This window comes from Parus major, chromosome 1 (assembly GCF_001522545.3).
Source record: "Parus major isolate Abel chromosome 1, Parus_major1.1, whole genome shotgun sequence".
In the NCBI taxonomy this organism is placed as follows: domain Eukaryota; kingdom Metazoa; phylum Chordata; class Aves; order Passeriformes; family Paridae; genus Parus; species Parus major.
Genome location: NC_031768.1, coordinates 71,775,366 through 71,801,616, shown reverse-complemented (window position 1 = coordinate 71,801,616; position 26,251 = coordinate 71,775,366). Strand labels below are relative to the sequence as shown.

Sequence of the window (26,251 nt, the reverse complement as noted above, 5' to 3'; positions counted from 1 at the left end):
AGGTTTTTCTCTTTGAAAGGGGAAACACATGTAGACAGTCTCTGGGATTATGTGTATACACGCAGTGGCCTGAGGACCAAGTTATCCAAAATGATGCCAAGAAAAGGGACACAGGGGTCCTGGGACACAGGTCTATCATCACTAAACTGAGTTAGTGAACAGGAATGGGTAAGGAATGGAGTCTGGGGACTATCCTAGTCTGGGCTGTAAGGTAGGTCTTCCTGACACACAGCAGCACAAGTAAGTCTAATGGAAGCTATTACTTTTGCTTGTATTCTTTAATGTTTCTTTCTCACTCTTGCAGAAATCCAAGATCAAGAATTCACGTAAGTGCAGATGCTTTGGAGCAGCACCTTCACGGCAGCAGGACTCATGTCAGCATTTTCATTCTCTTTGCAGGAATTTAGAGCTCTCCCCTCAAAACAGGCCGAGTCCCACAGCACAGGATGTTAGCACATGAACAACCTCTTTGAAAACACATTTTGAACAAAGTATTCAGGAGATAAAAATGGGAAGCCCCTATTAAACCAACAAACCCAGATGAAATTACATGAACGAAGCTACGGTGCAAGTTAACTCAGTGTGGCAATGGCTAAAAGAGAACCCTTCAGCTGTGAAAGCAAGCTGGAAGCTCTGAAGCAATTATCCAGCACACCTGCAGCATTCATCCCTGATATTTTCTTTCTCTTGCAGGTAAATCCCATTCAGTCCCCTGGTATTCTATTCTCTGGAGATGCTGCATGAATTCAGAAGTAAGTTCTATTTTGTGGCATAAACACAATGTTTAAAATTCAAAGCACAAAGTCTACCAAGCTTTGATTCTATGCTTAGTAACTCCAGGGATTTTTTCAAATAAAAAATTACTAATATTTATGTTTTGGAGAAATTTTTGAAATGCAGCATTGGCTCATCTCTTAAACAGAGAGAAGGAGGGATCAGGTGATCACAGTCATACAGAGTCCATCTCTGGAAGGCTTATTTAAACAACGTAAATAATGAAAATGCACACTTCTCCTTCAAAAGAAAACACTATTAATAGACCTGAAAAATCCCAGTATGATTCACTATTCAGGCAGTGATAAAGCAGCACATCAAGCACCAGCTTAGGAGACAAAACATCTCTTCCTGTAAACTGGAGTGACCTCATGATTTCAGTGGGGTACTGGCAATTTCTTCCAGCCAGAAGTCAGGTTGTTAGGATGAGGGGCCCAATCCTGCAAGGCTCAATCACACTCCATAAATACTTTATTCGCTGTACTGACAATAGGGCCCTCTAATGACCAAAAATGTCATATCCATGCCTTAATTATGCCTAGGAATGGGCTCTAGGATGACCTTTTTCATGATCCTAGGCTGCTTTTGAGAGGCACCCACAGCACCAGAGCTCCCTCAAGACAAGATGAAAAGATGCTACTGTAGCCTCCACACTCCCACCTATTTTTGCAGTGGTGCTGTCAGACCAAAAATGAGGACTCAAGAGTGGCTGTCTGCCCTGGAATGACTTCAACAAAGGCTCTGGAATTGCCTAGCTATGGGCAAGTGGCATTTTTATACATGCGTGGGCTGCCTATATGGGACAGTAGATGAGACATTTATGGATGTGGGGATTTTACAGAAATCTTGGGAGTGGTTTAAAAAGTATGTGTGAATGTGGCATTTATTTACATGGTGCAAGTGAGGATTAGGAAACCAGCCTTATAGCACGGGCTATAAAGGAGAAATAGCCCAGAGCAGCAGACTGATCATACACATTTCTCAAGCTGTTATTAACAGGGCTTGACCACAGTAGATGTTAAAAAACAAAGTTCTTGCTGGGAACCAAAAATGAGGTTTCCCTATGGAAACCTTTCTGGTTTCTTTGCTTGGGTAATTTCAATGTCCCATTTGCAGACATATCCTCATTTACTACACAGAGAAATTCCACCACTCTAAGACCCAACCCTGAGCCTGGGACTCACCAAGAGGGGTTTGGGCAGGTTGTCATCCTCACAGATGGTTGTTAGTAAGAGGCCAAAGAGCTTCCCAGGAGCAGCAGATGTTGAGGAGAGGGGTGCATTGTCCAAGTGAGTGCCTGGGCCACGCCAAAAAGCCCAATTTATGATAGATCTTTTCCTTTTAAATGACTTTTGGCTGAAGTCTGGGGAAAGAGAAAGGTGTTTATTACAAGAAATGCATTTCAATTCTAGTTCCAGTATTTGGGTTTTGGTGGTTGCTATGGTTTCAAAGGAAAAAATGTCATGAACTCAACCAACTCCTTGCATCCAGCTAAGCCTAATCCACGATGTACATACCTCTGTGTGTGTATGTGTGTACAATGTGTTGCCTTACTCATGCCCTGAAGAGCATCACCAGGATCTGCCCTGCACTGCTGGAGCAACGTCAGCACTCTTCACCAAGTGCAGGATAGCAAACCTCAGCCTGCTGACTTCACACACAGCTGTACTCTGCAAAATAACTTGTTTTCCACCTACAGGTGCAAATCCACTGCCCCCACCTCAGCATGCTGTCCAGGGCCATCCTAGCTCTCCTGACAGTGTGGGAGACTCCCCACAAGTAACACCAGAGAATCAACTAATGGGCTGAGCCATTTTCAGACCAGGAAAAGCCACTGCCTTTGCTCTCTTGCCCACAGCGCAGGAGTATCATCAGTGTCCTCACTCCAAGCATTTGCCAAAAATGGCCCAGGGACGGTGCCTGCCGTTTAATCAATGCCTTCCAGATGGCATTTCAGCATGCTGCTGGCACACTGCTGGGCTCTGCTTGTCTTCATTGTAACATTTCATGAGGTATCAACAGAGCTGTACTAACTGAAACTCTTGTTTCTTGAGTGTGGACAGAAGGAAATACTGGTATAGGGACACAAAAAGGTTTTTTTTTTTAATATGACCTTTCTCAACATCAACCAGTGTGAAATCTTAACAGCATGGGTTACTGCTAAAGGGAAAAGGAGTGTGGACTGTTTATGACAGTAGTGCTAACCGGGTAAAACTTATTCTAATATATTTTTCCTTTCTGAGGTGTTTTCTAAGCCAATCAGCATTGATTTAGTTGCTTGCCTACCCCATACACATTTTAATCAGCTGGTTCCTCCAAACATTTTACTTTCTGCTGTTGTGCAGGCCAGAACCAAGGCTTGCAGAATTAAGGATTGTGGTACAATAGCAGATTTTTCTCTCCAATATTTTATTTTCTCCTATACTTTATTAGAATTGGGTTTTTAGCTCAATGAGTGATTTTCAGTATACGTCATTCCATCCCAAATCATGGTCCTTTTGGGAATGGGTGGAAGTCTTTTCATTAGATGATTACAGGATGAAAAGTTACAGTTTAACTCAAAATGTGAACATATGAATGTGAAAGCCTGAATAAAAATGCTTTTCATAAAAAATAATGAGGATATACATTGTAAGTAGTCCAAAGCTTCAAGAAATGTAAGTCCGGCAGCGTCTAAGGTTTTACTTGACACATCATATTTTGGGAGAACACAACTGACCTGTAACTTTCAAAATGACAATTTTTTTTCCTTCAGATGAGCTGAATATTAACACCTGAATATGGTTTGCTTCACAAACTAAGGTTTGCCAGCATTCTAGTGACACAATGGCAAACACATACTGTTTGGTTTTTTTTCTGTAAACCCCTTAGATCTCAGTGGAAGCAACAATGAAGATGCTATTTTGGAGAACAAAGAATAGCAGAAGTGAATAAAAAAGTCTTAAAATTAGGAACTCTTCTCAGTCTCTTACTGATTGTTCCCCTCTTAACAGCCATGTCTCAAACTGAGAATGTGAACAAGGGGTCTCTGCAACTAACTGCAGCTCTCTCCTGGGACAGGAAGGAAATCTTAGCCAGTGTTCTTCAGCATATCAGGGCAGAAACCAGCAACTGATGTGTGGCAATGAAATGTTCTGTTAAAATTAATATGTTAAAGAACACTAAAATGTTGTAAAAATTAACATTGAAAAATATGGAAAAAAAACATTAACATGAAAAACAGGAAAACTCCTCCTTTTCATACCCCCTTTTAAAGGATGTTTAGAATTCTTAAGCTGAAGGGGAGATGAGAAGGGATGGATGTACACTTTCCTTCCTTGAACCTGTGCAAAGTTGTAATACTAGGAGAAAGCCAGACTCCTCTCAGCCAAGACAGATGTCAATTACTGCTCTGCAGATGTACTTCCATACAAAAACTTCATGGCCTTGTTCTGGTGGATTATTCTAAGCCATAATCAGAAAAAAGTAATACCAGTTTTCTGGAAAATTTTGGTCAGAGCTCACAGCAGCCACCTCTTCTGCTCATATTTTATATGAAGGGAATGTCTATTCATAGTTAGTGTCCTAGCCATGGAAATGGCATTTCCTCTCCTTGAAACTAATCAGAAACTTCTAAATAAATCTTCAGCTCTATTTAATATTGTGTTCATGAGCATAATTTAATGGCTATGTTTAACTGGTAGGTGACCATTCCTGTTACAAGCTGAAAGGCTACAGCAGAGGAAACAGAAACACTCAGTTTCTTCCACACAGAAAATTCTCCTGTGCTTTTAAAACCATCCTGCCAGGACAGTTGATGCAATTACACCACCACATTTGGTGTCCACACAGCGACATACTTGACATGAGGGCCAGCTGTCAGTCATGCCTGCCTGTCAGCGCCTGCACTGCTGTCTAACCATGGTGCACAGTGGTGGAGCTGGGCAGCTGCTCCTTGCTGCCTCCAGAAGGGACAGCATGTCCAGCACAGTGGCATCCTGCTGCAGAGAGATGATGGGAGGGAGGACAGCACAGCATGTGGCAGTGAAGTGGGGGGTTACAGATACTACTCTCTGTAAATGCTCTCTGTATGTGGCAGTGTGCTCAGTGGGTACCAACAAAGATTTTGGCTTGCTGTTTTGAAGATCAAAAGCTAGATCATAGCCTTGGCTTGCATGCAGGTAATTTTTGCCATTTTCCAAACCCAAAACACTTAGGAAAAGCACAAGGAACAGTGCTGTATGTGAGATAACCTGCTTTGCAAGCAGTTACACCTATACATTCCTTTAACAGGTTTTATCTAATGAAAGAAGGAAAGGTGAATAGACTAAAAGCCTTCCTCCCATTTATCACAGTCCTTGTGCATGACCTGCAGGCTGCCCCAGGCTTCTGCTGCCCCTAGCCAGGCTCACTCCACTCCTGCAGCTTGCACATCACCGATGATAACACATCTGCATTAGAACTCTACAGGCCTGATTTGCATTTCTATTTTCTTTTGCCAGTCAACATCAGCTGCCAAAGCAGGGCCTGTAAACCTAATTACACCCCTTTGCAAGATTGCCTCACTCTTAAAATATGCCATGAAGTAATATATGATACAAATTACTGGGAAGGGGGTGGATGAATGCATGTGGAAAGGAAATTAATTTATATAAAATGTAATCAATTTCCAGAATAATTTGTAATGGACTCTGGTATAGCTTCACTGTATTTAATTTCTAAAAACATTTCAAAAGGATTCTATTCAAATCCATATATTGTGGGAGATCTTGGGTATTGGGGAACACCCAAGATAACAGTGTGGATGTTATTTATTCTATGATATGGTTGTTAATGGTAAAGTAGGGCAGAGTTCCTAATTGAGCTGAGTATGGTAGTGTGTTAAGAACAACAAAAACACACCATGGAATGTATCCTTGCCCTAAGTCTAGTTCCTCAATCCTGTCACTATCTCCTTATTTGTTTTATCATGAGCAGAGCACAGTCATTATGTTGTTGACAACAGAGTGCAAAACGGAGAGCAGGTGCTCATATTTTTGCAGCATCAAGGCCAAAGGCACAAGAAAATATTACTTTCTTTATTTTACTCAAAGAGCACTGAAATAAAGTTTTATTTGCTGACCTCATCTAGACCCCCATGTACCTGCCTAGACTTTGCCACTTGAGGGTCCCAGTGAGGTCCCAGTGAGGCAGGTGTGTAGTCCTAAGTACCTTATTGGGATGAAGGATGCTGGCAAATGTTGCATGGGAATTCTGTGCCAAAGTCAAGCCTTGACTCCTGAACTGTGAAACCACCCTGTCTTGTTACAGAGCACAGCAAGGGCAACAGAGGGAAGCTCAGCTAACACACTCACAAAAATTACAGGGGAGGGATTCTGTCTTTCTTCTGCTGATTTTAGAACAATCACTTGACAGGCAGCTTGTCAAAATGTAACACACGAAGATGCCACATATACAACAGCACACTCAAATCAGTGAGAGCTACACTGCAAAGTCCCCTGAGCAGCTGGAAGATACACCTGCACGCTCCTCTGCGCTTCCCACTGCGCCCCCAGCCCGGCACATTTGCCTTCTGCAGCAGAGCCAGGTGGCCAGGCAGCGGGGAGAGATGCTGGGGTGAGAGGACAACGTACCGTTCAGCTGCTGGCACACGGCCACCTGGCTGGGCTTCAGCACAAACTGGCACTGCAGCTCCTGGGGCAGCTGCTCCGTCAAGAAAGGGCCCTGAAGCTGCCTGGGGCAGGCACAGTGCTTTGATCCGTGGGGCATAGCATCACGAATGTGGCTCATTTTAATTCCAAAGGGATATTCATGTCCTGTTCAAAGAGAAATCGTAATAATCTCTGTTGGATTGACTCAAGACTTGCAAAATTCCATCTGCCCTGGAGAAAAAGCAGATTTTGCTTGCTGGCCCGCAGCACTTTCTCAGTATTCTAAGAATTGTTGCTTTTCTCCATATTTGCACGGGCATAAATCATACGCTGGTAGATAGGGAGTTACTGAGTTTGGTGTAGTTAAACAGATGTAAAAGTAAAATCAGATTTATTACAGCTGTATCACATAAAAGTCTGTCAGAAAAAAATAAAAGTGACTATTTCTGAATTCAGTGTTTACTCTTTCTACTGCTTTTATTGTGGCACTGAAAGTTTAGGTACTGCTTGCTCATATCATTCTGGAGAGAAATGAGATTTTGGGAGCAGCCAAGCCAAATTTTTGCTGAGCATGCAAAACCAAAAAAATTCCAGTGTGAAAGTGATCTTCCCTCCCATAACATGTTAAGTCCAACAGCCATTAACTCAGTCAAGTGAGACACAATTATAGTTCCTGTCTGAGGCTGAAACAGGAAGGAAACGTTAATCACAGGGCTGATGCAAATGAGCTATGCTTGGCTTTAACCAGCATCTTTGGGGACTACACAGAGGCAATTCATTTCTGGAGCTTTCAGAAATGCCACCGGAAAGATGCTTTTCACACTTGTCTAAAGACCTGGTGGATTAAATATATTGAATATGGATGCAGTGCTAAGATGCTTTAGTTAGCTTGCAGTTAGACTTGAACACTAAGAGAATGGAAGAGATGTTAGTTGAGATTAAAGGTAGTATGAAACTATGGCACAGTCAAACTCTGCTTCTGATGTGCACATATGATAAAAGTTTGCCTAGATAAGGCAAACCTTTGCATAAGTATCAAGAACAGCATCACTTTCATGTCAGACTCTACTTTTTTAAAGACTGCAACTTGAATTTGCAGTGAGAGTCAGTCAGTTAGGAAGACCTTTCCCATTTCTGAATTCTCTCATTCTATGTTTAAAGCCATGGATGTGATTTGATATGAAGAAGATGCAATAATGGTCAGAAACCCGAAGTCTGGTATGTTTAAAAGGCAAAACAGTATGCACTCTCTATAAGGTGCACAAGTTAGACATTTTATAAATATTAGTGTTGTCTGACTCCAGAGAAGCATTTGTAGCTAAGGCTGCTTTGAGAAGGAATGTTAAAATTTACTGGGATTAGATTTGCAAGAGGAAAAAACCCAGAAAATCCACAAGTTTTCCTTGTTCTAATCATCTGCAAACTCATACTGCACAAGTAATGCTGGGCTTCTACAGGGAAATGTTCTTACTAATGGAAAGGGATTTGTTCTTAGTGAATCATGGGCCAAAATCAAATCACTCCATCCAATCACTTGTGAGATTTGTGTTGATTCCTGGTCCTGAAATGTTCTGAAAAGCATTTTAGAAAGTTAACAAGCACTAGTTTGCTCCTACTCAGAGGGGAGCTGTCAGCCAGCATGAGAAATACAGGATTGAAAAGGACTCCTTAAATGAGTGAACTTGAGTTGTGGAAGGAAAGATCATTTCTCAAAACTGCTGAGTTTTGCTGAGGAGGGGAGTAAACAATGCTATGGAGGTGTAGGAAGAAATATGGGAGAGCTGGACAACCTCCAGAAGAGGAGGTGACTGGAGAGGCCAACTCTGCAGAAACACTGGGGCTCATGCAACAAAACTGGGGCAGAAATAAGTGAACTTCCTCAACCTCTTAGTGACACAAGCAGACAACTGCTCTTCAAAACAAAGGATCAGCATTTCACTAACTCCCAAGATAGGCAAACTTGCGTGATAGGGAAGTAAGAGAAAAAACAGGAATAACAAAATAAAAGAGGAAACTGAATTTCAGTCTTCTCTCTAATTCTTGCTGCCTACAGCAGTAGTGACCGAGTGAATATTAAAAACAAAACAATTTCAACAACTTACCAATAAGAGGGTAAGGAGAATGTTCTCTTCCTGAAATCACCCATAGCTTGTAGTCTTTTTCAGAGCCCTTTAAAAACAAAATTAACAATCAGTTTGTCAGCCATTAAGGACAGGCTCTCACATAAAAGTTTCTCACAATATAAGGATAATCTGCACCTTGCCAGCAGGGTCTAAGGAATCCCCTTTACTTTTGCAGTGCCCAAGCCTGCCACCAGCAATATTCCTGCAGTGTGTCTGTCATGTGCAATGTGATTTGTGTGATCTGGGCTCAGCTCTGAGCAATGAGAGGTGCTGGAGCCCATCATTTCTGAAGAAAACAGGGAGATTTGCCCCCATTTCTTTCCCTCAGACTAAAGTGCCTCCTGGCATCAGAGGGATGAATGTCAGAGCCCACTTCACTACCCTGCTCCAGTCTCTCCCCAGGTTTTCTATATCTCTAAGCAGGAGGAGCTCAGGCTGGTGAGCCAACAGCATCCTGTGACTGACACTGGAGCACAGGGCAGGAGCACCTTCACCTAAGCCCACACTAATGATGCCAAGACAAGGATGGAAGCCACAGGCTCCTGGCACTCAATGCTACCCCAAAATTTTGTCGTAGGGCTGCTGTCAGCCTTTCTGTGCAGCCTTTATGTGGAAGGTCCTGGGACTGCTGGATGGTGTTGCAAGACTACTGAGCCCTCTTTAAAATGTACAGCAAAGGGGATAAATTTACATCAAAAGAGACAATTTTCAAAAGACTGGGGAATGTGATGATTTTTGGGAAAAGCTGTGAAAACCTCTGATTTAAATCAAATCAAATTAAAGCAAATTCTAAATATTGCCTTTAGCATAAATGTACAAAAGAAAATAGAAAGTGGATAAATACACTGCATTAAAAGTGATCTATTTTGCCTTAAATCCCTTTCTGGTGACATTACTAAATCAGGATTGTTAAAATCTAGATGTTTTCTAGCTACAAAAACTGATAAATACCTCATGACAGCATTTATTTAGACCTGAAGTTAATTCCTACCTCCTTTTAAACAGACTTGCCTACTATCCTGCATTTTCTGGACCTTCACCCAGTGTTCCTGACTTTTGAGACTCTTCCTACTTTCTGCATGCACCTGATGTAATGCTGATACACCCAATAAAGCCTTTGCAGTTTGCTCTCTGACTGCCAGAGCTTTCTGGCCCATATTAGCACTGCTGTTAAGTCAGCTAGCAGGGGGCAGAAGGAAAATAAATAGGCTTTGGAGACATCTCTGATGCCTCAGGGCAAGCAGCCAGGAGCAAATAAATACAGCTGAAGAGCACAAGAAAGGGTATTTACTTTTCCTTTCACATACATATATGAAAGGGTTCGTTGCTGTGAAGGGGAAGCAGGGGGAAGGAAGAGTCAGTAAGCACGGTTCCAAGAGGCAGGCTGTTCATCTTTGACTGCAAATGCTGTCCTTTATGGCTTTATGAGGCCATTTGTCAGGATAAATGTGACTGTCCCAGAAAAGTCAGCAAGTGTACTTACAAAGCTGGGAAACCCAAGGCCCTTCCTTCTGCCCCACTTGGTAATTTGGAACAGATGATCAATGCCATTTTGCACGAGCTAGCTGTCGTTTTATCAGAGAAACCACAGAGGAAAAAACCCTGATGTGTTAAACCAGAGTGAACTCAGCCAAAGTAATAGCCCCATTAATCACACAATATGTGAAATGTAGTTTTTATAATTGCCATTGAAAAGTCATGGAGCTCCTTTCAAGTGTTTCTCTGTGGACAGAAATAAAAAACCTTAATACAGTGTGTAAGGCAGAGCTTCCTTACAGCCAGAACAATCCTACCAGGGGGCTGGGTGTTTGATTGATATGCAGGCTACAGCTTAATTTATTTAGCTTGTTTGATTTTATTGCTAATCTTATGCCGCTAATGAAAAAAAGGCTTTCTGCTATAAAGTGAAAAAATGTAGTAAATTACTTGAGCAAATAATTCTGCAGGCAAGATTTTACATCTTTCAGATGGTTTTCATTCTTTTTCCACTTGAAATAAAAATGTAAAGAGGAGGAAAAGGTTGATTGTGATAACTACAAAAGAACACAGCGCTGAAACCAAACCAGCTCCTCCTCCTGCTAATCTCAAACAAAGTGTTCTCATTAAATACTACCATTTTTCTGGGTTTTTTCTGTACACAGAGTGAGGAGGTGCAAATGACACCCATAAGATGGGTAAAAATGAAGCACATCACAATGAAGACTTGCAGCTGTAATAGCATTTAGTCTCCTGATTTTTGGTGCAGAGCAGGGGAGACAATCTGCAATTAAAATCCTAATTTTATCCACCTTTTATCCTTTTCACCTTGCAATCCCTCTATTGACTCCAGAGATTCCTTAATTAAATGGACTACTGGATTCTGAGCCAGGGCCCAAGCCCTGGTGTAAATGAGATGTCTGAACCATAACAAGATGGGTAGACACAAATTGCTGTGCCTGGGAAATGCCAAGCTTGCAGAATAGACCCCTGCATTAAAAGCCTGTATAAATTAGGGATAATGGATGCTGGGGAAGGCAAAATCTGAGGTTACTCCAACTTCTGCTGTGAGTCTCCAGAAGCCCCAGGGAAGCATAACAGTGGCATTTTGCTCATCATATTTGACTCTTCACACTCAGGGCTGTGGTAAGGAAAGACTTGTCAGACTCCATGCAATGACATCGTCACAAGTAAAACATTTTAAAAAATCCCGTAACCCAAAGAGCAAGCTGATAGACCAGTTAAAAAGCTGTCATCCAGGAGCTTCTACATGATCACTGGTATTGGTTGGAGCCACACTGTGAAACACAGTGAGAGAGCCAGAACTCTTGTCCCTGGTGCTGATCCTCTACTACACCTGAGGCACCACCTAGTCTGGTTTAGGGTAAAGAAAGCCAGTTGAGGCAGTACTTGATCTAGCAGGGATCACTGCATCTATCTGGTACACTACCCTGCATTATCATAAGTTCTTTAAAAGCCTTTTTCCAAAACAGTTTCATTGTTTAAATTGAGTACAATCACTTAGTTACATTCGTACCTCACATAACTCCAAAGGTCCATGGATATTTAGAGTACCTGACTGGGACACTTGAGAGCAGTGCAATGTGAGCACAGCTGATCGTGCATGCTTGCACACTTTGAAACCAGCTAACAGGCAGACCAGCAGGTTTCTTGTTCATATTAAATGCAAAAGGAGCTCTATCAAACTCTCACTTCTTGTGTCAAGATATCTCCTCTTAGGCATCAGCAAAAGAGATTTAAAAGCAACTTGAAATATGACTGATCCCTTACAAGGATGAGAGTCTCGTTTGAAACTTTTAAGGCACTTGATAATCTCTGGAGGTCTATATGTTAACAAGGCACTTCTGCTGCATTTCAACAACTCTGAACTACCATGTTAAAGGATTTAATTAATGTTCATATCCTAAAACTTGGAAAAAGTGCAAGGGAAAATCTGATTGTTAAAAGTAACTACAAAGAAAGACTCATTAAAACTGGTGCAAGGACTTACATTAATTCCCAGCTGCTGCAGGGCCATCAGAATTACATCATTTGCTGTATCAACATTGGTTACACTTAGGGTTTTTGACTGTGAACAGAAAAAAGGAGAAGGGGAAAGTGGCATTAAAAGTTTGGATTTGCAAAGAGTATCTGAAGTGCAGTAGCACTGCATAATTCATTGTTAGAAAAAATGAGAAGATACTGTTAATATTTTACTTGATAAATAAATTATACTACATAGATAAAGGTCCAGCTGTCTGAGACCTAGGTTTGGCTCCTTTGCTTTGTCACATACTTTCTGTATTTGCTTCCTGCTTCCCCAACAGCTCAATCAGAAGAGAGAGTATTACAATTACCAGGGACACGACTTCCACATTAAAATACGCAAGAAGTCAGAACCACTAACTGCACTTTTAGACACTGCATAAGGGAAACATAATGGTTTTATTAATTTAAGAGCATGGAAGCTTCCTTTGAAAAATGAAACATTTCAGGGACTTTTTTTCAGTGAGATATCAATTGTTAATTTCTGCCCTTTTCAACTGAACATCTCCATGGTAAGAAAGTATTGTACACAGGCTGTTCATCCCCATAACCTTTCCCACATTCTAGATAGATTTCTCAAAGCTAGATTTGGCTTAGTACCAGAAGCACTTCCTCTTGGTAATGTTCCATCCAGTTAAAACATGACCTTTCCAGCATCCTCCAGAATCTGCTGATAGGCAGTTTGGAAAAGCACGGAGCAGCAGAGACCCCACTGCCTAACCAGCCACAGCAACCAGCACAAAGCACCAAGCCTGGTGTCAGCCAAAGTGCCACTTTGCACAGGCAGTCTTTCCAGAGTGATATTTCAGCACCTGCTACCTGGCACCAGTGCTGCTCCTGTACTGCTGGGCAGTGCTCTGTACCTCAGCTCCGTGGGTTGCTCCAACGCTTGCAGCACCACACCCACGCTGGCCTCGCTTCCCAGCCAGCTCCCACACACCAAGCATGGGTCACTGAGCCTCTGTTACAGGCTGGCTTGGCTCTGCCACCAGGACTACACAGCTTGTGGATTGCAGCTGGTTCATGGTTCAAGCCTTGGCAGAACAAAGACAAGCCCACTGCAACAAACTACCCAGGCCCACCTGATGGCCCAAAGAAGGGAAGGCAGCAGAGCTGGGATGTAGGTGTTAACTGCCAGTCTCAAGACAGTTTACAATACTCTGACACCTTGTGTAGCACATCAGTTTTATGCTGGCCATAAGATGTTCAGGTGAAACAAACACCTGACATTTTGCATTTAAAAAAGATCTGAGCTGTACCTTTGTGTAAGACCCTGACAGTAACAAGCTGCCATGGCAATGAAAGGAAAGTAATGAGAATACTGTGTATCTTGCTTCAGGACAGATCTAACGTTCATACCATAAAAAATTTAACATTTGCCTGAAGCAATGACATCTGGCTCTCAGGAGTAGGTCAGCACATTTACATAAATTTTGCTCTTGGCTAGAATATAGTTTGTGCCTTGTGTTCAGCCTACCTTACTGTCCAAATATGAAATAATTCTTGGGCATCTCCAGCTGCTGTAGCACAGGAACCACAGCACCGTAAGAACTACGTGCATCGCAAAATTTCCATCTGTTCTGTTCCTCCTCTGTTTTATTACTGATAATATCTAGACTGCAGTGTGTGGTTCCTAGGACTGCCAGTATCAAGAGACCATATATGGCACAAGAACTAATTATAGCTAAGGAGAGAAGACAGGGCAGAAAGCCCCAACAAACCCTGGTACAAGACTGCAACACCTGAGTGCATGTATGATTTATAGACTTTTACACCTGAGCAGACCTTGATCTACAGTCCTGCATTTGAACTGTCACATTACTAGTATTGCTTATTAACATTTGTTTTAGCAACATGGCAATTCTATCATTGTTTACCTTAATAATGATTTTCTGGGAGATAAAAAAAGAAAAAAGACAGACTCCTTTATGCGTACATTTATGATAATATAGAATTCTAAGTGGAGAGTCATTGTTGGGCAAAGACTTACAGTGAAATCTAACTTCTGCAAAAATTTCTTATGCCCTTGCCCATGCTCCTTAGGAATCTAAGTTTGAAATACAGATGTCACAGGCACAGTAAGAAAGAAAAGACAAAAAGCAGGGGAAGAATTGATTGATTATCACTGAATGGTAGGGTATCTCTATGGAACTGGCTATATCCAAGAAAGTAGCTTAAATTGGTTAAAATTATATAGTCAAAAAGGTACAAATCATGCTATGGATGACTTTCCTTTACCATCTACTCTTTGTCTATAAATTCACTGACATCAATTACTTGATGATTAACATGCTTAAGGCAATTTCAGGGTGTTCTCATACACTGCTTTACTGACTAAAGATCATTATAAACAATAAAACAACCACAACTTTGCAGAATTTAATGACGGCAGCTGTGGGATTAGATAAGTTTTACAAGCAAAAAAATAAAGGAACATTATACTGACATTTCTAGAGATGCTTATGCATAAATTCTGCAAGAGGTGTTTCTTGGGACTTCACACTGTACATTCTTTAGTTCATGTGCCAGAACCAGTATTTCTAACCAAGCACACTGCCTTTAAAACGGAAATCATGTATTAAAGACAAAGAACAAACATTTCAGGGCTGTCTAGGACAAGACTTTTCAAGGGGCTGAATCCTTAATGGAGATTGTAAATCAAAGGAAACCTCTCAATAGCCAAAGGATTGGCAGGTGAACAGCACTCATAGGTGATGTGGATTTAGAACCCGGTTTAGCTCAAGAACACTTACGTATGCACAAGTTCCCACGTCCTTTGCAATTATTGTCAGAGGAATGCTTTTAGGATTGTCTTTTTCCTTCTCTTCTCTTATTCGACTGACAAAACAAGTACAAAAAAAGTAAATTTTTAATATTGCACACATAAATAGCAAGACATAGATTTATACAGCCATCAAGCAGTAACTTGGTAAGAAGGAGAATGTTTGCAGATGTACTGCAGTACAAACGTCTCTGAGGACAAGAAAGCATCCAGCAGTATCTGGAAGAGATGCTGAGTGTGGTCTCCAGTAATGCCCTCTTGTACTGAAGCTCATGGCAGAAATCAGAGTAGGCAGCAGAGAAAGAGAATAGGAAAAAATCAAGCTAAAACTACCGACTATCATGATACCTCAGTCTGCACTACAGACTCCTACTGGAATCAGTTACATCAGTACAGACTAGTTCAAAGGACTGAACAGGAGAACAGAGAACTGGAAATCATCCCAGCAAGGATGATTTAAACAACCCAGGTACTCTGAAGAATCAGGTAACGACACAAGCCTCAACCAGAAGAACTGGGTGACCAGAAAACAGAACCATCACTAGTAGTTTTCTGTCCAAAAAACTGAATGAAATAAGACAGCTCCATTTATGCAAACCCTCCCACCTTACCCTCCAGCTTTGGGCATGTTTTTTCAGAGCAAAGTACAGCCAGTCTTGAGCAGCAAACAGGTTAGAGCAGGGGTTTCTGAGCTGGGCTTGCTTGAATGCCACCTCCATGGAAAGAGCTCCAGGCTCAACTTGAGCCACAGTGGCAGAGGCTCCTGCTGCTGTGTTGGGAAGGATCAATGTGTGATAGGAATTGCTCCAGTTCTCTGCTGAGCACAGAGAAGCAATTCCCTCCTTGCACAGGGATTGTTGCATGAAAACAAACATCTTCTGAGGGAGAAGATATAAGATTTTTTTTTTCTTAATATCACTTTGAAAGAGCTTATCTATCATAAAGGCATAGGCACCACAGCTTGGGGGAATCACTGGTCTAGACCAAGACTCTTTCCAGTGTCTTTAAAGACCATATAATAAAGTACCTTTGCAAAAAAGACAGCCATGTTTCCTTTTGTTCTGCAGACCTAAAAGAATTAAACAAAAAACAGGACAAATCAGCCATCATTCTAATACCAACATAGCCTTTCTACAAACCACAATGGAATGGACTGTTTCCTGTTTGCAATTACATAAATACCTACGAAAACTAAAAGGTTTATCCAGATTTGAATGAAAAGTCTGCTTCTCTGCAAAGTCAACTGAAAAGCCTGTCAGGGAGATCAAAAACCCCAGTTTTTGCCACAGAAGGTAAAGATTCACCAGTGATCTCAGCAGGAAAAGTGTTGAGTTCTTAAAGAAATGTCCAACTAGAAAAGGAGGGTACTTTAAAAAAAAGAGTTTAATTCAAAAGTTTAAAGGTATTTCCTCAGGTACACAGATTTCTTTTCACTTTCACTATTCTAATTATCTTATTTATTACTTGTTTTATCAGCACATCACAAAGTATATATAAGCCCATTTTACTTAGTAGGGTTTAACTTTAGACATTTTGATGCTTATCTCATTTATCTTTATCTCATGTATATACTTGGAAGGATACAAAGCTGTCCAGTAAAACATAGCTAATAATATGGCAGTTCAAGGAATCTAACCTAATTTTGCTTCAACTTTTTTGATTTAAATCCTGTCCCAGATGTAACTGCTATTCCCACTGCTGCTTTTGCAAATCAAGTTTTTCAAATTTCTGCATTTAGGGAACTACAAACCTACTCAGTGCGAGGGAAATGCATTTTTTAAATGTTACAAATATGATTCTGGATTTGGTTGTATCAGTTCTGCTGGACAGACATCTGTGCACTCATGCATGGCACTTCAGATTTTTCTGTGTACCTCCAGACATCAAATAATTTCATTTCTATAAAATCTCTGTCTCTTTTTGACTGAAGCTATTGTTTTTCTATTCAACTACTTTCAGTTAGCTATAAAGGATCACATACTGTCTTTAGATCAAAGCTCCTGTTTATTGGCAAGATTTCAATTGAAAATCAACAGAAAATTTAATCTCTGTCTCAGGACTATTAAGTGTAAAAAACATAAACAGCACAACCAGCTCCAGAGAGTGCAGTTTGTAGACAACATTGTCCTTAGGTATGGACAATGGGACATAGAAATTAAGCCAGATACTTCAGCTTTTGCTCTGTGTTGATAAAGAAGAAAATGCCTTTTCCAAGACTCAGGCAAATTAATGTAGCTAAGCAGCTGGGATTTCAGGGGGATGGTGCCCTCCCTCATCCAAAGTGACGAAAGAGCCCTCCTGCTGAGACTAAAATTATCCTAATCACTGAAATTACCTCTACAGCCCTTATGTGTCTTACAGTCAATGCTGCAAAGACAGAGAAATTTTTTTTTCTCTCTATTAAAATTCAGAGATTTGGCTTTAAGAGGAATTTTGACATTTTCTCTGGCACAATTAAATCGAAAAGAGAAATAGGACAAAATCAGTATTTCACTGTATGCTTCCTGCTACTTCCAATACATGGCCTTCTGTTTAAAACTGTCTTACCAGAGTGTCTTTGATCCTTTCATTAGCTTGGCTGTTTAATATTTGTAGTTCATCTTATTAATTAGCCAAGGTGTTTGTCAAGTTACACAAAAACCAGGTAATTTCTGCTAAGCAAGTCTGCAGCACAAAAGTGCTTTGCCAAATCACTTTTTTCTCAATTTTTAAAATGATAAGCGAGATGGAAAATAAGGTATGGAGAGAAACTTGCTCTGAGCAGTAGAAGGAACTGGTTTAAGAATCAGCAAGTCCCTGCTCCCCACATTCACTGGTGCTGAAATGAATCTGTGATAGTCTCGTTACCTGTCAGCCTGGAAACATTTACATAACTTGTTAAATAAAATACATCCAATTCTTACCTGAAATTTGCCACACAGTTTGTGGTGGGCCAGCCCAAAACAAAGGACCGGTCTGGGTCTGTGCTGCCTTCACAGACTTCTTCTGTACAAAATGCTGTCCACATCTCACAGAGACGCGCTTGGCACTTCAGTTTGAAATGAGAGTGTGACCTGCAGGTGGAAATTCACAGGTGTGTCACACACATGGAAACACAGAAGGCAGATTTAACAAATAGAGGGTCTTTTTCCTTCAGGCACACGTCAGGCTTGCACTGGAGCTGATAGAAGAAGCACTTCTGCCTCAGTTAATCTTTTAATGGTTGCATGTTAAAACATACCATTTTTTCATTTAAATGGGATCAACAAATCTCTTCTCTGTGGAATAAGCAGATTGCTTCTGGTGTCCCTGGACATGGCCCTTCTCAGGAGAAATCTGTCCATGTCTAGAGTTGCCCTCCAAATCTTGCTATGAGAAAAAGATTGCCACTTGTATTTGACTTTACCTTCAGTGACTTTAATGCCATTGAGGAGGTCACAATACAGTTCTATTGCTTAGCCCCAAGTTCAAAAAATTATGATGAGTTTAAGTAGTGACAACAAGGCCAGGACAAATGAAGCAAACTGGAAGAAAGAACAAGCAGAAAATTGCCATTTGTGTTAACTACAGCACAGGTCACCACAAAACCTTCACAAATTTTCTACGTGGTAACTTTAGGACCACACCACTTGAATGAGCTAAGACCTTGCACATTCTCAAAATATTTACTCATTGACATAATTTTCCCAATTTTTAAAAATTTGGCCCTTGCTATGTTTTATGCTACTAAACAATTGAGTAAAGGACAAATTTACAGAATTTCACATGTTAACTTCAACTCTTTTCTTCACATAGATTTCTCTTTATAAGTGTCCTTCCTTTGTAGGATTGGTGAGTGCTAGTGCTATGTGAGAAACAAGTAAAAACTCCCAAAGTCAATCCAGTTCTGTAGCACTGCTACAGCCACTCTCTCCAAGCCCTGCAGAGTTACCTGAGCTATGGTTCTCCTGGGCCAGAAGGGAAAGGCTGGCTCCCTGAAACCAAGAGCACATCAGCTCACCACTGTGCTGCAGATGTGGATGGGGACAGCGCTGGGCACCATGGTGATTAGTGCTTTATAAATAAATACTCCAGGTAAGCAGTTTCTTAGGCCTTTGGCGCACATGGACTGCCTTCTCCGAGATTAGCCTCGTCTACAAGGTATTTGATTTGGGGCAGACTGAACTAATACAGTCTGAAACACGAAAGCAGTTGAACCTTGTGGCTTTAAAGAGGGCATAGATGAACTTGGTTGGTCTGAATTTTCCAGCTGACATTGTGCTAACAGGTGTGGTGGGATAGTGTAGCACATTCAGAGGAAGGCCAAGAAAGAACCATCATTACATACCGAGCCTAAGGTTATGGTGTCTCCTGATCAGCTGAACATTTCACCTCGCTTTATGACATTTTGCTACCCAATCAAAGAGAAACTTAAAGTACAGGAGCATATTTCAACATTCTTGTTAGCAAATCAGTTTACGATGCAACAAGTAAGATCTGTCAAGAATACAAAAATAACTGTATTCTGACCATGGAATGAATTGAGAAAATGTAGATTTACAAAAAAATAAAGCTGTGAATTCTAATGTAGATATTAATAAGTGGATGTCTTGTATGACTCCACCAGATAAATCTGCTGAACCTCCCTTCCTCCTCAACTTCTTTTTGCCATTACCCAGTACATTGAACACTCTACATGCTGTTTGATTTTTTTTAATATTTACAGTCCATAAAGCCAGATCCCTACAGTGCCAGTAGCAGGTGTCAGCAGGGCGTTGGCAGAAACACAAGGATGTTCTCCAATCATGCTTGATGTATATTCTTACCCTGTTTGCCATGCCTAGTCACAGCTTTCAGCTATTATCAGTATTCAAGTGGCCTGGTTTCCAGAGGTGCTGAAACAGTAGCCTCCATTAACATCTAAAGAGCCTGAAGTATAGTTCTATCCCTATCTGCCACACCCTTTATGCAATCCATGGCTTCTCAGCATTTGTGAAACATGGGTCTTCTATTTAAATGCCAAAGCATTACCACTGGACATGAATATATTGCTGACTTAGGAAGCAGCATGGAAGAACATTTAAAAAACGGGTACAATAACAATCTAATGAGTATTGTTTATTTTTTAAGGAAGTCCCCTAGCAGATATACTGTCAATATCTGGCAGATCCCAAATCAACTAAAATCAACAGAAAAATCATGAAGACCAATGCTGTAGATATTGACACACCCCAAGTTGTGTACTCTGCAAAGCACACACAGTTCCTTTTGCTTACAATCGGACACCTTGCAGCCAATAACAGATGGAAGATTATTTTCTCTCTAGATTTGCTAGTCTCCTAAACTGAATGATCCAATAAAACCATTTATGGATCTACTGAGAGACTGCTACCGTAATTCCATGTATGAACTCAGCCATTAATTCCTATGTCCTGTCACTTCAGGAAAATACCCTTCAAAGGCACGTGTATGTACACAGGGGCACATTACAAAGGAGAAAAAGGAAACCCTTTCTCTGTATCTCCCACACAAAAACTTACATGAGACACCTTCATCATTGAATTGACAGATCCTTGAAATATTTACTCTGCCAAATAAAAGCATACACTGTAAGAAATCTAATCAATATATAAAAAAGAGTATAACATTTTATATACTTAACTTTGGTTTAGTTAGAAAAATTCTTTCAGTAAATTCATTTGTGACTTAACCCTCAGATAAAGGTGGTGACAGACAGGGCAGCAGAGGAACACAGCATGTGAGTATCATTCTTATTTTTTATAAACTGGTGTAACGCATCATTGTAAAGAGTAGGAGTTTGTATTTCAGAAATTATTAGAAAATAGCAAAAAAATTAACCCAGAGGCCCCTTGTCCAAAGTCATATATGGACCAATTCTAGAGAGGACTCACCCCTCACAAATTCCAATGGGAGCAATGCCAATTTGTTGCCTTTAAGCAGGAGCTCAGCACTGTACAAGCAGTTTACTCAGCAAGCTCAAAGGACACAAGACACTTGTTCTCTTTAGAAAAAAACTGTACCTATTTGCTGATCATACAAAGCTGATTGTCTGAGCTCCATTTGTACAGTGACTGGTCACCTGCAGCTGAGCTCACACCCGCACGGGGCCCAGCTGGACCGAAGATACCCTAGAGGTTCATATGGCCCAAGCTGAAAAACTACTTAAGACAGAATTATTCACAAGGAATAATTCTGATGTGAAGTCAGATTCAACTGTATCATTAATTCTGTCCTAGTCTTACTGCTTTGACTCTGTACCAGCTATTAAAAAGTCAATAGCAATCAACAGTCACGGCCACATAGCAATATACACACTCGGGTTTTCTTTCTAGGAATCAGCATTGGCATTTTAGTGTGCGACAGATTTAAAAATGCTGATTTTTAAGTAGTATTCATTAGTGACAGCTCTGATGCTTTAATTGCTGACAGGGCAGCTGTAGAGAGAACATCCCAATTAGTTCTTCAAAATACATGAAATCACTCAAAATACTATTTTTACCATTTCTAGAAAAGACTTGCTCACCCCACCCCCCTTTTTTCACATGCTAAAGCACAAATTGTCCTCTTCCACCTTTTTTAAACATTTTGTCTCTTCCCCACGTTAAATCACATGCTGTAGGAGCTGCTATTACTCCCTAGGGACCAGATTTTTGTGCAGTTACACCAACTAGTGCTTTCCTATGCAAATAGTCCCACTGGGATACATCCAAACCTGCAGCAATGTGCAGCTCAGCCTGGGGCTGTAACACATCTTGTGCTCAGCAGGCTGACCAGGTAGAGAGGGCTTTATCCCTCCTGACTCTACTCTCCCACAATTTAGAAGCTAAGCCAGTGGACAGAGACGGAGACCCCCAAGAGCATGACCCCCCTCATCTACTATCAATGCTCTTTCAGCACAGGTGAGTTTTCCACAATAAGGAGCTGGTTTTGCCTCAGTGACTGTAAGAGGAACCCAGAAATCTATGTAAGTTGGAGGTATTTCACTTTACAGCTGAATTAGGTGAGGTGAATTCCACCCTGAACCAGCAACAAACAGCAATGAATACAGTAACAGTGCTGTTACTGCTGGTGCTGGTAGAATACCAAGATTTCCCCTAAATATCCTTATGCTCTCCACCCACCCATAGCGGAACATGTTTGTGTAAAATATCCTCTGTGTTGTCACACCACATCAAGTGAAGGAGTTCAGCTGGGAGGGGGTTATGTTGACTATGTATGATTCAAACAGACACAGCTCAGATTTCTACATAAAACACAGATTTCTTCTGGCTTTTCCCAGAAGCCCCTGAAACAATTGCTTAAGCAAAACAACACATTGCAAAAGCCCAGAATTCACTTTAAGATTGCCCACCCTGTGAAACCACAGCACAGTGCCTAACAGAGAGTGAAGCTACATCAGGATTTTTTATTATTATTCCTCCATAACAACAAGTGAAAGCACCCTCTAAAACTGCCTTAAACCACAAATGCCACATGAAGCTGGCATGCTTCAAGCCTGTAAATGTGATTTAATTGTGAATGGTAGAGTGAATAATCAGAGCTCAACAGCAAACCTGATTACACATGAACGCTACCCAGACTGCTCAGCATGGCTTTCCCTTCCCCAAGCTCCTTCTGGCACAGAAGGACAACCCACAGAGACAGACACTGCAGTGCCGCCTGCAATCTCTAGTTTTATACAGCTGCTCATCCCTGGTGTGCATCAAAGCAGCTTCCAGGTAAGGGTTAAAACCTCTAATTCCTCTACAACACAACCACTGGTGTTTTCCAAACCCCATAAGACTGAGGATGACCTGTCTAAAACATGAAGTTGAAGGTAGCACACTGGACATAGCTGAGCACCAATGAGTCTTTTGTGACACTGCATTCCCAAAGTGGAGAAGATGACAGAAAACAAGAAATATATCAAAAAATATCTGATACTTCCATAAAATGCTGCATCCTGAAATTTCCCTATGGCTATGAGGTTGTCAAAGGTCCCTGGAGAGGTCAAAAGAAAACATTTCCTTATGATTTAGGGAAAATTTGCTACTAAAAAAGCATTCTGGCAATCTGTGCAATGTTCCACTGAAGGAAAGGTCTGCTCTGCAGGAGCAGTGCCTGAGGGGCTGTACTCACTTGGACTTGGCAACAACCAGAAGGTCTGTGAAGAGGAAAAGGTGTCGCTCCTGGGTTTGCAGACTCGTCTTCAGCTGCACGTGGCCGTCCAGGATGAACGTTCGGTTGTGGCATATGAAAGACTGCACAAGGGGCCATGCCTCTGGGCTGATGGGGGACAAGCAGCCTTCCCTGCAAAAACACAGAAAAAAAATGGAATAAAGGAAAGCAAATCAGCTAGTTGCCTGTGAGTGAGAACCAGACACTGACTTCCCACACCCGCTGCCAAAAAGTAATTTATTTGACCACATTTCATTGAAAGGTGAGAGACACTTACAGGATAATTCAGCAGTCAGAATCTGACACAAAATCTGTTAGGGACTGTCCTCTCTGAACCTTTACAGCCCAAGCTGTAAAAGCTGTAGCATTTAGCATGACTGCATTCAGCAAAGTACAACCATATAGACACAGCCCTTCCCATTTTTGCTATTTGTATTTGTATACAAATACAATTTGTATACAATCCCTTTGTATTGAAGTCTTAGAGAAAATTTTCTGTCTCTTGTATGCTCTCCAAAAAGACAGAGGACACATAGGCATGATAATTGCACATCTACCTTGATCAGAATAGGGCTCATGCTCAGGGTTAAAAGCCATTTATAGAAATTATTCAGAAATGATGACAAATAAAAGGTGTTACTGAACCCTGCTAGAGACACACCATGTACTAGATGCAACATGAGAAGGCTGCTCAGCCTTTCTATCTCCCAGCACACAACCCACAGACACTGAAGTAAGCTCCTGCTGCAGGGTTTGGCTGTGTGGCTGGAGCATAGCTATGCTCATTTGAGGCTGCAGGGCAATCCAAACCCAAGCCTGTGGGGAAATACCAGGCTCTCCCCTAGAAGACACTGATCTTGTCTAAGGAGGTATTGAATAATTTGCAGCCCAAGGTGCAGACATGATTCTCTCAAACTCTCCTGATCTAACTGTTCTACATAAAGCAGCTGAATAGTTATTAAAGCAGAAATAGATTTTCTCTAACACAATGGTCAGGTTTACTCACTCAGACAGGATATGCCTACTTTCTGAGCCTTGCTCTAACAAATGACCATTTTTATGGAGCCAAACCAAATTATTGTGAGGGTCTAAGAGAAGGACACTCCTTCTCTAGGGTTCCCTAGAAGCTTGTAGCAGGTCAGACTCTCCCTTGGAAAGCCAGAGGGATGGCCTCAAGTTCTCACAAAAAGCTGACAGAACAGAACCTGGGTCTCCTATACCCTGGTGTGCCTTAAATAATGAATTTCTGGATTAAATCCAGGAACCATCAGTATCTTTACTCATGATCGTAAAATCCAACTTTTCAATTATTTGCTTTCCCATATGATGCCTCCAAATGAACCATTTCCCTCTGGCAAAACAAATCAGTTCAATTTGTATTCAAATGTATTTACTTTTTTTCCCCCTCAAAATATAATTCAACTAATTAAAAAAAATTAAGCTAACACTTATCAGGCAGGATCAGCTTGGCAAGGGCAAGCTGAAGGGAACAGTTCTGCAATTCCAGTTTATTCCTGGTCCCACTGGAATGGATGACAAACACCTAATGACTTTTCTGGGAGAAGAGATGAAGCTTTATACAGTGAAAGACACAAAACAAAATAGGTGGAGGGAAATGAAAGAAAACAAGAGCAAGCACAGGAAACCTTCAAAGAAGGTCATAAACCTTGTACCTCTCTTAGAGCCTGGATGACTCATAACCCTCCTCTCCTTGATACCTGTGGCTGGATTATGCAGAAAGTTATTTAGGAAATCCTAACAGCTGGGAGAGAAAGGATAAGCTCTAAGATTGGCCTACATTAGCAGGACACACTTTCACTGATGTATAAGGAGCTGGCAAGGATTTCTACTTGTTGGGAAGGGCCTCAGATTTGGCCTTGGAGCCTTCAGTTTTTAAAAGAATTCCTCAACTTATTTTGCCTTAAACTGTGTCTTAATCTTGTCTTTCATTACCTAGCCCTTCAGGTAAGAGAGAAAGAAGAGGAATTACTTACAGAATTAATAATGCAAACCTAAGTTATTTGATCATTCCTATGCAGAAGTGGTGTCCAGACGCGTGGAGGCTAAAGCAGAGGGAGGAGTTTTGGTCCAGCATAACGGGGATACACATTGTGTGCCCATCAACAGGAGCCAACAAGCACCTTTCCTACCCTGCCATTCCCATAGGACTAGAAATTGCCACCTCACCAGTTGATCAATGAGTGTTAGGCAACTGTGACTTCATTTCATTAACTCCCTAGCAGCACTTGGCACAGAATTCAGGAATGCTGATGAGTCTACCTTGTCAGCTGCATGAAAGTCATGCACGGTCTTTACCTCATAGATTATGCTCACCTGTACTTGAACCCAGTAACAACAACTCTGAGGAAAACCCTTTCCATGTTACACTGCTGTAAGCAATCTTACAGTCATAAGGTCCGGCTTTTGTGTCTCCATATAGGCAATTCTGTTTGATGATTCCTATTTGTACGTTTTCCACATGATGATTCATAAGCCCAGGAGCCCCTCAAATTAAACTAAGCAAAACTTTTGCCATGTTGGTACACAAATGAAGGTGTAGTAGATTTAGTAATGCCAGCAGGGTCAAGCAAATTAAACTGTCTTTTTAGCCAGTGCATCTCAAGCACATCTGTCACCTGAACTTTAATAAGCACTCTTACATACACTAATATTAGAACTTACCTGATCAGCCTTATTAAAAAACAAAAAAAGTGCCAATATATTCTTCAAAGTGGGGGGAAAAAAAAAATCAAAGCCATTAATTTAGCCAGAATCTTCAATCTTCTAACACCCCAGAAACAAGGAACATGGAGGAAATTCACGTCAGCAGTGACAAAAATGTCTTTTGGAAAGCAGGCTTTTGATCCTCTCAATTAATGTTCCTTTGTTACATGACATGAATGACACCCAAGTGTTGTTACATTGAAGAAAATGCAAATCAGCAATATCCTCAGGCATAGGGATTTATATGAGAGAGGTATTCTTGCAGTTCAGTTTTTGATGGCTCAATAATTTTTCTGGCCATTAGATGGGTTTAATTTTGAAAAAGTGCTAAGTACGTAAATACTGACTCTCTGAAAATTCCTTTCAATAAAATTAGGCAAAACTCAGGTCAACATGATTCCTAATATTAATAAAAAATGAAAGTCAGTGATGTAGGGCTCTGCCTTTCCTGTGTTTCCGTAAAAATCACTTTATGATTAGCACATGTAAAAATCCCACACAGTAACATCTTTCCATTTTGGCAGAAAAAAAAAAAAAGCTGTCATCCAGGTTTGTTAAGA

General features: G+C 41.0%; 1 protein-coding gene across 1 annotated transcript in view; it reads right to left on the bottom strand.

Annotated features, from left to right (window-relative positions):
* Positions 1 to 26,251, bottom strand: part of ARHGAP20 (Rho GTPase activating protein 20) — a 58,421-nt gene that overhangs the window by 7,806 nt on the left and 24,364 nt on the right. Inside the window, exons 3-10 of the mRNA XM_015643046.1 lie at positions 22,929 to 23,099; positions 17,735 to 17,884; positions 15,859 to 15,900; positions 14,803 to 14,887; positions 12,015 to 12,092; positions 8,507 to 8,573; positions 6,387 to 6,569; positions 1,959 to 2,137 (exon numbers count right to left, since the gene is read on the bottom strand). Of these exons, the coding sequence (XP_015498532.1) occupies positions 1,959 to 2,137; positions 6,387 to 6,569; positions 8,507 to 8,573; positions 12,015 to 12,092; positions 14,803 to 14,887; positions 15,859 to 15,900; positions 17,735 to 17,884; positions 22,929 to 23,099 (955 nt within the window). The remainder of the gene's footprint in view (positions 1 to 1,958; positions 2,138 to 6,386; positions 6,570 to 8,506; positions 8,574 to 12,014; positions 12,093 to 14,802; positions 14,888 to 15,858; positions 15,901 to 17,734; positions 17,885 to 22,928; positions 23,100 to 26,251) is intronic.